General features: G+C 44.8%; 1 protein-coding gene across 1 annotated transcript; it reads left to right on the forward strand.

Moving 5' to 3' along the window:
• LOC142740756 (uncharacterized) lies at positions 1-948 on the forward strand. The gene is made up of 2 exons (XM_075850177.1): positions 1-126; positions 242-948. Exons 1-2 carry the CDS (start codon positions 26-28, stop codon positions 903-905), a joined length of 765 nt encoding a protein of 254 aa, XP_075706292.1. The 5' UTR covers positions 1-25; the 3' UTR covers positions 906-948.
• The last annotated feature ends 12,220 nt before the right edge of the window (positions 949-13,168 follow it).

The raw sequence follows: 13,168 nt of genomic DNA on the forward strand, positions 1-13,168 counted from the left end.
CTGCCGTGATCAATTCAGGCGAGAGATGGGTGACAAGGGACGCAGCGGAGATGGGGCATCTCGCAAACGGCCCTACATTTATACTAAGCAGCTGATGTTCCTGAAGGACATCATGGATATGCGCACGTAAGCATTTATGTCGTTGCATGAGTGTAATGTGTATTTGCCCAGGTCCTGTCTGCCAACGTGTTGTTGTGGGCAATGTTAGATATTGTACTCATACTTTTTTTGCTCCTTGTAGAACCACCGACAATTTGGAGGACACAGCAGAGGAGACTGACGTGGGGGAGTCTGTGGCCGAACCCCCTGCTCCCAATATCCTGCCACCCAGCCCCGAGCCGACACCCCAGGAGCCCGCACCAGGCCAGTCAGAACGGCCGGTTGCCTCTCCAGCCCAGGAGCGGCCCGTGCGAGCCCGCAGTCGGCGTGTTCGTGCCCCACAGCCCTCCACATCTGCCCAGGTGGATACGCGGGTACTGGACTATCTGAGGCGAGCCGCAGAGGAGGATGGCAATGATGCCTTCGGCCGCAGCATTGTCCCCCTCCTACGCCTGGTGCCGATGGACCTTATGGGCCGTCTGCAGGCGTCGATCGTCACATTGATCGACGCTTGCAGACCGCCACACAATCCCCATATGTGTTTCACGGCAATAGAGCAGTGGCGAAATAATTACATGCCGCCACCCACGGCCCAGGTGCCTGGCCAATTCCACCCTGTTCCCCAGATGGCCCGTCCGCATCCATACATGCGCCCTATGGCTCCCCACTTCGCAGGGCCCACATTCCACCCACCACATCAGCACCACTATGCTGGCCAGGAACAACCTACCCAGCTCCAGGTCCAGCATAGTGGTGCTGAAATGCAGGCATATGCCTCCCCAGGACAACTATACCAACACCTCTGAGTGTGTTGGTGCCAATATATTTGAACGGCACTGTTGTGTGTGGTGCAGGCCTGGCCACGTATGTTGTGGGATCATGTTTTTATTTTGTATTTCGTTACACCATGTTGGTGTCTAAGTTTTTGTCCCCAAAATTTGGGATTGGTCCGAATCCCTAAATAAAAAAAATTATGGGTAATGGTTTGATTTCGTTTTATTAATCATTTAGACCACACAACACAAGGTTTGCCACACATTTCCTTAGCCTACACTCTCACACACTTCTGGCCTTTTGGACCAATGCATGGGCATGTGATATGAGGTTTTAGTTAATCTCTCGGGGTTTGACATGGCTTGAAAGGGATTGCAAAGTTTAGGTCCTGCCATGGGCCCTGAAGCAAAATAAGTACACTTGCAATTGGACTTCCCTAACTGGAGTCCGCACAACAGGATATATGGGCAAAGTAAGTCGGCAACTGTGTAAAGTCCTGCTCAAACCCCGAGAGATATAAGCTCGCAACCCGCGTCAAGGGTCCTCATGTTTTGCGAGTCCCTACCCCAACCCCAACCCCCAAAATAATCAAAACAAAAAATGCCCACATCTCAGGTGGGTAGTGAAGCGTCAAAAGAACATTCACCCCTTCACAGGTCATCAGCCCCCCACGGTGCTGGTCCAGATGGGCACTCAAAATATGCCGCCAAAGTATCACGAACTTGAAGGCCGGAGGAGACAGATCGGCCGAGAGGAATCACCGGGACATTGTCAGTGGTGTCTGCATGTGTTAGGATATAGTCAGCATCAAAGTTTGCATCATTAATGCGGCAGAAGTTATGCAGAACTACACCCGCTTGGATAACACGTGTGACATTATGCATGGACAATTGCATTGTTGACAGAAAGACACGCCACCTGTTCGACATAATGCCAAAGGCACATTCCACACATCGCCGAGCTCTGCCCAGGCGGAGATTGAACATGCGCCTACGGTCATCCAAGCCCCTTCTTGCAAAGGGACGCATGACTTGCCTTGTGAGTGCAAACCCCTCATCTGCCACGATTACATACGGGATTGGGGGCCCGCTGGAGCCCGGGAGGATGGAGGGTTCCGGCAACCCCAGTCGCCTATTCACGAGTCGCTTCCCCATTCTTGATGTACGGAATATGCGTGCATCTGCCGAGCTTCCATACGAGCCAATGTCAACAATAGTGAAACAATAATTAGTGTCCGCCAAGGCTAACAATACCATAGAAAAATACTGCTTGTAGTTATAGTATTGCGAGCCACTGCGTGGGGGCTTTCTCACACGAATGTGTTTGCCGTCAAGGGCACCAATGCAATTTGGAAATTCAGTAGCTCTAAGAAATCCCTCTGATATACTTAGCCACTGTTCTGTCGTGGGCTGAGGCATGACCGTGCTCTTTAACCTCTGCCACAACACGACACTGGTGGATATGACAATTAAGGAAATGGTGGTCACTCCCAAAAGAAATTCAAAATGCAACGAATGATAACTATTGCCTGTGGCCAGAAATCTAGCAAATAAAGAGAAAGAAAAAGAAAGGAAGAACACATGTTAGTGGGGGGCTGGTGAAGCAGACAGCGGCATGGACTAAGTTATAGCAGCTTCATACATACCTCAAGGTCACAAGCAGACGTTCCTCGGGCGAAATGCAGCGTCTCATGTTCGTATTCTGGAAGGTGAGACCAGAGCGAGTTTGCTCAAGCAGAAGGTCAAATGTGGCCACAGACATGCGGCAGAAGGATTGAAATTTTTCGGGATGCCGGCGTAAGTCCTCAAACAGGGTATGGAAATGCCCTTTTATTGTACGTTGGGCCACAAGTGGCTGAACCCAAATGCGACTTCTTCCAGGCGTGTGGTGCTGCAGCATGTGTCGGCGCTGGCCAAACCGACGTGAGATCATCCAGAGAAGAAGCACACGCGCCAGTGCTGGCGAAGCCATAATAGTTGTGTGTCAAAGCGATTCCAATTTGAAGGGAAAAACAAACACTGTGGTTTCTGCAGAGGCGGAAATAAGCTTGCAAACAGATTTCTACCAGCAAGCAGGGGTTGGGCCAGCTGGCCTATTTGTAGGCGGGCGTCCCACTAATCCCCTCTGCGTTTTTTACGCACGATGCAAACGCTAGTCGTGCGCGCGTTTAAAACGCAACAAGGCTGCGTATACGCAGTGCATACGCAATACAAACGCGCGCAAAACGCACACGCTCGTGTAAATGAGGCCTAAAACCATTTTTTTTTTTTTTTAATGTTTGCCTTTTTAGTAATTTTTATTTCACAATAATTACTTATTCTTTCAGTCCCACTAGGGGACTTCACTATGCGATCTTTGGATCACAGATATAATGCTTTGGTTTACTTTGTACTCTGACACGTCCTAATAGGTATATAGCTAGGGCAGACCTTTGTTAGGCCCCCGGCTGCCATGGCACCCCATTGGAAGCCCGAAATTGCATATGCAGCGGGCTGCTGATGGGTGACAGAGGGAGCTCCCTCCCTCTGTAAACAACTTAATCGATAATGATCGCGGCATTTGAGGAGTGAAAAGACGACGGGGTTAAAGACCAAACTTTAGACACACTTCTCTAAACCAGAGACATAAGGTAGGAAGCTCTGGATTATTTAACTTCCTTTAGTTCGTCACAAGTGACAGACTTACCCTATTGCTAATTTTGGACAAAAGAGAACATTTGGGATTTCAAGAGGGTTCAAAATATGGTATACATAATACATAATGGGCACTGTATTTTCAAATGATACTTATATTGTGCTAAAGTTTAAGAGTTCTCTATGTAGATGTAGAAGATCTCAGTAATATAATAAAAAATGTTTGAGGTTCGATGTCTTTAATCCCTTCCCGTCGTAAACAACTTTCAGATTTGAATTTTTTTGTTTTTTCCTCCCCACCTTCCAAAAGCCATAGCTTTTTCATTTTTCCGTCAATATATTCCAATGAGAGCTCGATTTTTGCGGGACGAGTTCTAGTTTTTCGTAGCGCCATTTATTGTCCCATAAAATGTACTAGGAAACAGAAAAACAATTATTTGTGGGTTAGAAAATTAGAAAAAACTGATTCCGCCATTGTTTTTTGCGCTTAGTTTTTACGGAATTCACTGTGCAATTAAAACATGTTAACTTTATTCTGCGGGTCAATCCGATTACGGCGATGCCAAATATATATAGTTTTTTCTATGTTTTACTACTTTTACAAGGAAAAAACTAAGTGTAAGGGTATGTTCACACGCACAGTCAAAAACTTCTCAAAATACGGAGCTGTTTTCAAGAGAAAACAGCTCCTGATTTTCAGAAGTTTTTTGTCCCACTTACGATTTTGGCAGCGTTTTTTACGGCTTTTTCTGGAGCTTTTTTCAATAGTCTATGGTAAACGGCTCAAAAAACTTCCAAAGAAGGGTATGTTTACATGGCCTATTTTCAGACGTAATAAGTTTTACACCTCGAATTATGCCTGAAATACGGCTCCAATACATCTACAAACATCTGCCCATTGCTTGCAATGGGTTTTACGATGTTCTGTTCCCACAAGGTGTCATTTTTACGCATCGCTGTCAAAAGACGGCGCGTAAAAAGACGCCCGCCTCTAAGAAGTGCATGTCACTTCTTGGGACGTAATTGGAGCTGTTTTTCATTGACTCCAATGAAAAACAGCTCTAATTACGTCCGTAATGAACGCCGCAAAAAACGTGTGCACTTGCAAAAACGCCTGAAATTCAGGAGTTGTTTTTGCCTGAAAACAGCTCAGTAATTTCAGACGTATTTTGGTAAGATGTGTGAACATACCCGAAGTGTCCGGAGTCCCGGGCAGAGCGCTAGTACAGGCTCTACTCCGGGACTCTGCGAAATTCCCTGACATCGCTGCCCATATATGGACAGTGTGTCAGGGTCTTCCCCAGAGCAGAGTCCAGGGCAGAGTGCTAGTACAGGCTCTGCTCCGGGACTCTGTGGAATTCCCTGACATCGCTGCCCATATATGGACAGTGTGTCAGGGTCTTCCCCAGAGCAGAGTCCCGGGCAGAGCGTTAGTATCGGCTCTGCTCCGGGACGCTGTGGAATTCCCTGACATCGCTGCCCATATATGGACAGTGTGTCAGGGTCTTCCCCAGAGCGGCGTCCCGGGCAGAGCGCTAGTACCGGCTCTGCTCCGGGACTCTGTGCAATTCCCTGACATTGCTGCCCTTATATGGACAGTGTGTGTCAGGGTCTTCCCCAGAGCGGAGTCCCGGGCAGAGCGCTAGTACAGGCTCTGCTCCGGGACTCTGTGGAATTCCCTGACATCGCTGCCCATATATGGACAGTGTGTCAGGGTCTTCCCCAGAGCAGAGTCCCGGGCAGAGCGTTAGTATCGGCTCTGCTCCGGGACGCTGTGGAATTCCCTGACATCGCTGCCCATATATGGACAGTGTGTCAGGGTCTTCCCCAGAGCGGCGTCCCGGGCAGAGCGCTAGTACAGGCTCTGCTCCGGGACTCTGTGGAATTCCCTGACATCGCTGCCCATATATGGACAGTGTGTCAGGGTCTTCCCCAGAGCAGAGTCCAGGGCAGAGTGCCAGTACAGGCTCTGCTCCGGGACTCTGTGGAATTCCCTGACATCGCTGCCCATATATGGACAGTGTGTCAGGGTCTTCCCCAGAGCAGAGTCCCGGGCAGAGCGTTAGTATCGGCTCTGCTCCGGGACGCTGTGGAATTCCCTGACATCGCTGCCCATATATGGACAGTGTGTCAGGGTCTTCCCGAGAGCGGCGTCCCGGGCAGAGCGCTAGTACCGGCTCTGCTCCGGGACTCTATGGAATTCCCTAACATTGCTGCCCTTATATGGACAGTGTGTGTCAGGGTCTTCCCCAGAGTGGAATCCTGGGCAGAGAGCTAGTATCGGCTCTGCTTCGAGACTCAGTGGAATTCCCTGACATCGCTGCCCATATATGGACAGTGTGTCAGGGTAGTCCCCAGAGCGGAGTCCCGGGCAGAGCGCTAGTACAGGCTCTGCTCTGGGACTCTGTGGAATTCCCTGACATCGCTGCCCATATATGGACAGTGTGTCAGGGTCTTCCCCAGAGCGGAGTCCCGGGCAGAGCGCTACTATCGGCTCTGCTCCGGGACGCTGTGGAATTCCCTGACATCGCTGCCCATATATAGACAGTGTGTCAGGGTCTTCCCCAGAGTCCCAGTGATGTCAGGAGCACAACTGGAGTCCCAGGAAAAGCCTACTAGCGCTCTGCCCGTGACTCCATCTCTGGGGTTGCCCCTGACATCTCTGTCCATATATGGACAGTGATGTCAGGAGCAGAGCTGGAATCCCAGGCAGAGTGCTAGAAGCGGCTCTGCTCCGGGACTCCAGCTCTGGGCAAGCCCCTGACATCACTGTGGTAGCATCTGCAGAGGGAACTGCTGTGGCAGCATCTACAGGGGGCACTGCTGTGGCAGCATCTACATGGGGCACTGCTGTGGCAGCATCTACAGGTGGCACTGCTGTGGCAGCATCTACAGGGGGCATTGCTGTGGCAGCATCTACAGGGGGCACTGCTGTGGCAGCATCTACAGAGGGCACTGCTGTGGCAGCATCTACAGAGGGCACTGCTGTGGCAGCATCTACACAGGGCACTGCTGTGGCAGCATCTACAGAGGGCACTGCTGTGGCAGCATCTACACAGGGCACTGCTGTGGCAGCATCTACACAGGGCACTGCAGTGGCAGCATCTACACAGGGCACTGCTGTGGCAGCATCTACACAGGGCTCTGCGGCAGCATCCACCGAGGGCACTGTGGCACTATCTAAAAAGGGGCTGCCCAATCTTGACATGTGTGCTAACTGAGCCGCCGGACTGCATTTAGCGACACTTAAACTGGAAAACTGGATTGTTGAAATAAGCACGTGGAGAAATCTCTCAAATTTTAAACCTAGCGGTATTATTATAGTAATATAGTGTTATAGTAGTTCAAATAACTAATTGATTAACAATAATTTTGTATTGTATCAAATTTGAAAGTAATGCGGCCCGACCACTTCACATTTTTTCTATATACGGCCCACTTACCCGGCCGAGTTTGAGACCCCTGGTATAGATGTTCACCTATTCGTTGTCTGAGGGTCCTCGCAGTGCACCCCACATATTGGATATTGTACTCCGTGCAACATACAATATACACAACATGTGTTGTATTACAGTTGATAAAAGTATTAATGTAAAAGGTCTCCTGTGTATGTGCCGATGTAAAGGTTTGATGCTTTTTTTACATGGTTACATAAACCGCAGCGAGGGACCCCACACTTGTAGAAACCCATAGTATCCAACCAGGTTTTTTTAATATGTTTGTTCTGGTATGTTCTTGGTGATATTCTGTTTCCAATGGTAGATGCCCTTCTAGCTATAAAACTACATCAATTTCTTAAGGTAGAGCAGACAATGTCGTTCTTGTATAATACCGGAAGGAACTTTTTAATGATTTTGGTTACTTGATAATAATTATTATTATATTCAGTACTAAAAGTGACAGGTGTTAGCGCACTTTTTTCTGCCTTCATTTTTTTTATTATTATTCAGTAAGTTTGCCCTAGTTTTGGACTCTGCTATATTCTCTTTGGGTTACGGTACATCGCAGAATCCCTGTGTCATATGTTCACATTCCTGGGCAAAAACAAGGTCCTCTGTACAGGAGCGACGTGTATTTTTAATTATTTTTTTTGGACATGTATTTTTAATGCATTAATAAATTTCAAGTCTTAACCGATACCTCGGGAGTGCTGGATTACTACCATTTTTCTTTTGTACTTCCTAATTTAACTATGACTAATTTAAAGCGTACCTAACCTTTCAGGTGACTTTTCTGGATAAGCTACATGTTACTACAGTAATAAGCAGCAGCATCACTGTGTGTCTCTCTCTGATTATCTCTTACTGCTACTTTTCCCTCCTCCCCTCCCTATAGACTTCTATGTACAACTTTTATGGGCGACATGTAACTCATACCTTCAGCGGGACTGTCCGGGATTCCGGGCTGTGTCCCGTTATCCCGAGGAGCCAGGGGTATCGACACAGATACAGTTGAACCCAATGCTGATGCAGGGAACCATCAGCTCCCTCATTCAAAATGAGTTCAGAGCGGAGGAGCAGACGGAGCTCCTCCACTCGCCAAGGACTCCCCGGGTACAGCGATACTTTAAGCGCTGTGCTCGGTGGAAGTTCTTGACATCACTGTCCATATATTGTATGGGGAAGCTTTGGGGCATTCTGCTGTATGGGGCCACTATAGGGGCATTATACTGTATGGGGCCATCTGTGTTTTTTCTTTATACCGTATGGGCGCATCTATGGGTGCATTATACTGTATCGTTGCATCTAGGGGGCATTATACTGAGTGGGGGCAACTATTTGGCATTAAACTTTGTGGGAGGAACTATGGGAGCATCATACTGTGTGGGGTGAACCGGGTGTGTATGGGCTGGGATTGGGTGGAATTAGAGACGAGGCCTAAAAGAAAAAACATTTGCCACGCTACGAGTGCCGCGTCTGTTGTCCCTCTTTGTTATACTTGGAAGTTGGGAGGTATGTGTAGCCTGATCCTTCAGTGTGTTTCTTTTTGAGAAGACGGATTTAGCAGTAAGTTTAGGGTGAGTGAAAAGTTAGGAGTGAGGAACGGAGCCTGATAAGTGGAGAACGAGGCATTTTTCTCTAATAAGATATATTGCAAAGTTCTTATATTCTCTTGTACTATTGATTTATGAAAAGTTTGTTGAAAAGTTAGTGTCCATTTGAATAAATCCTACAGAAATTTGGAACTGACAACCAGTCAATAAGAGCTGCACAGAAGTTCAGCTTATTTAAACCAAAGAGTCTGCTAAGGAAAACCTATTATCAGTTCATAATGAACCAATAAACATAAGCAATTTAAAAAGTAAGAAAGTAAGTAAAATCAGAATCAGCGCAAAAAAACATCAGAAATCGTTTCCCCCCCATTGCTTTCAGTGGGAGGCAGAAGCGTTTTTTCCCCCCCAGGTGGCTTATAGCCGCATGCGGGAAATAAAGCAGCAGGTCCTTTCTTGTGGCAGTTACCTCTGACCTCCCATTGAAATTTCAATTTTTCCCATGGTCCTTGCATTAGCTTCAATGGCCGCTGGCGAAAAACGCCACAAAAACCGCAGCAAAAAAGCGAAGGCAGGTCAAAATCTGCCCCAAAATTCCTGAAGGAATTCTAAAAGCACTCTAGCATTAAAGGCTGGTAATACTGTAGTACTTTACAAATGTATTAGGTAAGCTGCTTACCGCCTGCCCACTGTATATATACGATGGGCAGTCCAGGTCCTTAAGGTCCCCACCATAGTATATATACACGGCGTGGGTTTAAGCTGGCTACCTAAGCGATTGGGCAGCTAAATGTCAGGTGCGCAGTGGTCAGAGACTGTAGGGGACCCTGGAGAGAAGACAGCGGCGGTTTTCACTGCTTCTGTCTTCTCTGTACTCACGTGCACAGCACACTGAATGAGCGCCTCTATTGGTCCTGGTGATCACATGATCGCTGGGATGCCAATAGTAGGAGGCTGCTGCTAGAACTAACTAGAGGCAGCAAAGCACTGTTAGTGACAATAGCCGCTATAACAGGGCTGATTACAGTGGAAAGGTATAGTGTAAAAAAATAAATAAATTATATAATAAAGTCCCCAAAGGTATTTTCTGACATTTGAAGGATGGGCCATAATAATAAAAAAAAGTAACAAAAATAAATAAAAAATACACATAGAATATTTGCATAATTGTTAATCCGAAGGTTATGCATTGCATATGTAAGTACTTGTGATAGCTACGTGCATTTATGTGGTTTTTTTAATATGTTTTTAATATGTTTTGTGGAAATTACTTCCTTTGTTTGCAAATCAATAAAAGAAAATAAAAAAAAATAAAAAAGAATATACCCCCCAAAAATACACTCTCCCGCCAATCACTGTCATAACATTTGCCCTGACCGAATTACCAAAAAATAGGCATGTAATATTTAAAATTTGCGGTAGACAATGATGATCAAGAAGAAAAAAAGCATATGTTTCTACAATTTTTTTTCAAACTATAAGCCTACAAGTGCTAAAAAAGTAAAATAATATATATAAAAATGATAAGATAAGAAACCTGCATTGATCATGAAAAAAATATATCAAAAATCCAATCACTAGCCTAACAAATAAAAAAGTTATAGCTAACACATGCTAAAAATGGTTAACAGTATCAGGTCCTAAAGGCTCAAAATAGCCTGGGCCTGAACCGGTTAAAGGTAGACGAAGAAGCAGCAGTGCAAATCTAGTTATTGTTTGCCTCTGCTATAGATGCTGCCGTTGATCTAAATGAGTGTACTTTAACAGTAAATGGAGGAGATTCTTGCTTAGAGAATTCCAGAATGAAGCTATTGATCCAGCTGGATGAGGAGGCTTTGCTCGCTTTAAGGCCACATCTGCGACCTTGAAATTTCGGGAATAGGCTTTTATTCATAGAATGGCTAAGATACAGACTGCTCTGTTGTCACTACAAGATTCAATAATTCCTCCTCAGTTTTAGGCACACGTAAGTTGAGAACGAATACCTTCACCGTTGCAAAAAAATAAGTAATGCATATAGAAATCACTAACCCTACCGAAAACACAATTACCAAAAACACATCATTACTAAATTCGCTGAGTTGCAACATTCAATATTCAGGAATGAAAGAGGCAGTATGATATGCTATAGCGGCTAGAAGAAAATGTTCATCTTCATATGTATCCAGCTTTGGCAATAATGTTATTCTTTGTCCATCCTTAAGTCTAAAATTTAGTTAGCAATTTTGTAACACCGTCCCAGCAACATATCACTGACAGTTAGGGTATGTTCACACGGCCAAATTTCAGACGTATACGAGGCGTATTATGCCTCGTTTTACGTCTTAAAATACGTCTCCAATACGTCGGCAAACATCTGCCCATTCATTTGAATGGGTTTGCCGACGTACTGTGCAGACGACCTGTTATTTACGCATCGTCGTTTGACAGCTATCAAACGACGACGCGTAAAAATACAGCCTCGTCAAAAGAAGTGCAAGACACTTCTTTGGACGTTTTTGGAGCTGTTTTCTCATAGACTCCAATGAAAACAGCTCCAAAAATGGACGTAAAAAACGCCGCGAAAACGGCGCGAAAAACGCCGCGAAAAATGCGAGTTGGTAAAAAAACGTCTGAAAAGCAGGGTCTGTTTTCCCTTGAAAACAGCTCTGGATTTTCAGACGTTTTTGTTGACTACGTGTGAACATACCCTTGGGCTGCAAATAAATTCACAGGTTTATTGCTAAAACTATGCATTAAACCTCAGAACAGTAATATTCTGAAAACTGATTGGGAAGCAAGATCAACTCCAGCTCAGGCAAAGCCTCCCAAAGACTCCACTCCCCAAATAAGACTGCACCAATCCAATGGTATTGAGGGTCCACAACCTGTCCTACAATCGGTCAATCATAAACATCCAAATTTTTTTTTTTAAAAGTGTAACTATACACTGAGCCATTTGTGACATAGCATGGTAGTGAGCAGTAATCTAGGACAACTCGAATGCAAACTACCTTAACACTAAGGCTAGAATTGACACAAACGTGGCCAACTTCGGACATGAAAAAGTGCAGTTTTTCATGTCCGAGGTGCACCCGTGCTGCACCTGTGCAGGACGCGTTATCACACATCCCCTATAGACTAGAGTCTATAGGGGAAGCGCAAAAAGAGTCTATACTGATGCGCAAAAAAATATGACTTGTCCTATTTTTTTACGGACCCTTCACACACTCCATTGAAACAATGGTCGTGTGAATGGCCACTTTGAAATACATGAGTCCGCGTACATGAGTCCACGTGACATGGACGTGATGCACGCTCATCTGAATGAGCCCTAACATATGGGGCCTGAAAATTACTTACTGACAATTTCACTAACTTAGAAAATCCAATATGGCTGCACTTCTTTTTTTACTTAAAAAATGGCTGCTAAAACAAAATAGAAAAATGCCAACACTTTGCAGGTAAAACAAACATGGTTACCAAACTTTGGCTTCTGCTCTAACTCATGATTTCCTAGTAAATGTTTACATTTTGGGTGAAAAAAAAAAAAAAAACAATTCAAGGGTTCATATTTTAATGAGTTTGGAAATGCTCTTTAACTTATTTTTTCCTTTTCTAGACATTACGCATCCATATATATTTTTTTAATCTCACCAAGCATATGTATGCTGGAGGACGACTGATCATGCAAGTTTATATACAACAGTAGAGTTATCCTAAAAAAACAGAAGAATACGTTTGTATACTGGGTATAGTGAGTGCACTATACTGGGTATAGTGTATAACACCAGGGACCGCGCATGTGCATTACAGGCGGTACAACAGAACAGCCCATACACGGCACGTCACAAGTGACGTGTCGTATACCCAGAAGGGAATTGAAGATAAAAACAGTGGCCAGAGAGTGATGTCACCTGTCAAGTACCCCACGGCAGCATATGGAAACGGGGCCAATTTGGAAAATGTATATATATTACAAATGTATTTACATTAATAAATTACAAGCATTAACACAAAGTCATTTAATCTCGGAAAACCCCTTTAAATTTATTTCAAAGGGCATAGCCTGACAAAACAGTTATAATACTATGGCAAGATACAAAATAAATAATGCAGAACATATCTACAAGTTCATTACCCACAACTTCTGGCGGTGGAAGCCTGGGTACTGGGAACCCAACTGATAGCTAGAATACATTTGTCTACCTTGGGCTTCAATTGGGAGATAGTAACACTTTAAGTAAGTCAACTATATCTTAACCCCTTCAGGACCCAGGCTGTTTTGGCCTTCAGGACACAGCCGATTTTCTCAAATCTGACATGTTACTTTATGAGGTAATAACATCGGAATGCTTTTACCTATCCAAGCAATTCTGAGATTGGTTTCTTGTGACATGTTGTACTTTGTGTTAGTGAAAAAATTTGGTCGATTATTTCGGTATTCATTTTTGAAAAACACCAACATTTAGAAAAAATTTGCAATAATTAGCATTTTTCTACATTTAAAAGTATCTGCTTGTAAAACAGATAGTAATACCACGTAAAATAGTTACTAGTTAACATCCCCCATATGCCAACTTTATGTTTGCATAATTTTTTGAACGTCCTTTTATTTTTCTAGGACGTTACAAAGCTTAGAACTTTAGCAGCAATTTATCATATTTTAAAGAAAATTTCAAAAGGCCATTTT

Source organism: Rhinoderma darwinii, chromosome 2 (genome assembly GCF_050947455.1).
Source record: "Rhinoderma darwinii isolate aRhiDar2 chromosome 2, aRhiDar2.hap1, whole genome shotgun sequence".
NCBI lineage: Eukaryota > Metazoa > Chordata > Amphibia > Anura > Rhinodermatidae > Rhinoderma > Rhinoderma darwinii.

Coding starts and splice junctions, on each gene's coding strand:
- LOC142740756 (XM_075850177.1), top strand. CDS start 26: ATGGGTGACAAGGGACGCAGCGGAGATGGGGCATCTCGCAAACGGCCC. Junction 127..241: donor GACATCATGGATATGCGCAC/GTAAGCATTTAT, acceptor TGCTCCTTGTAG/AACCACCGACAATTTGGAGG.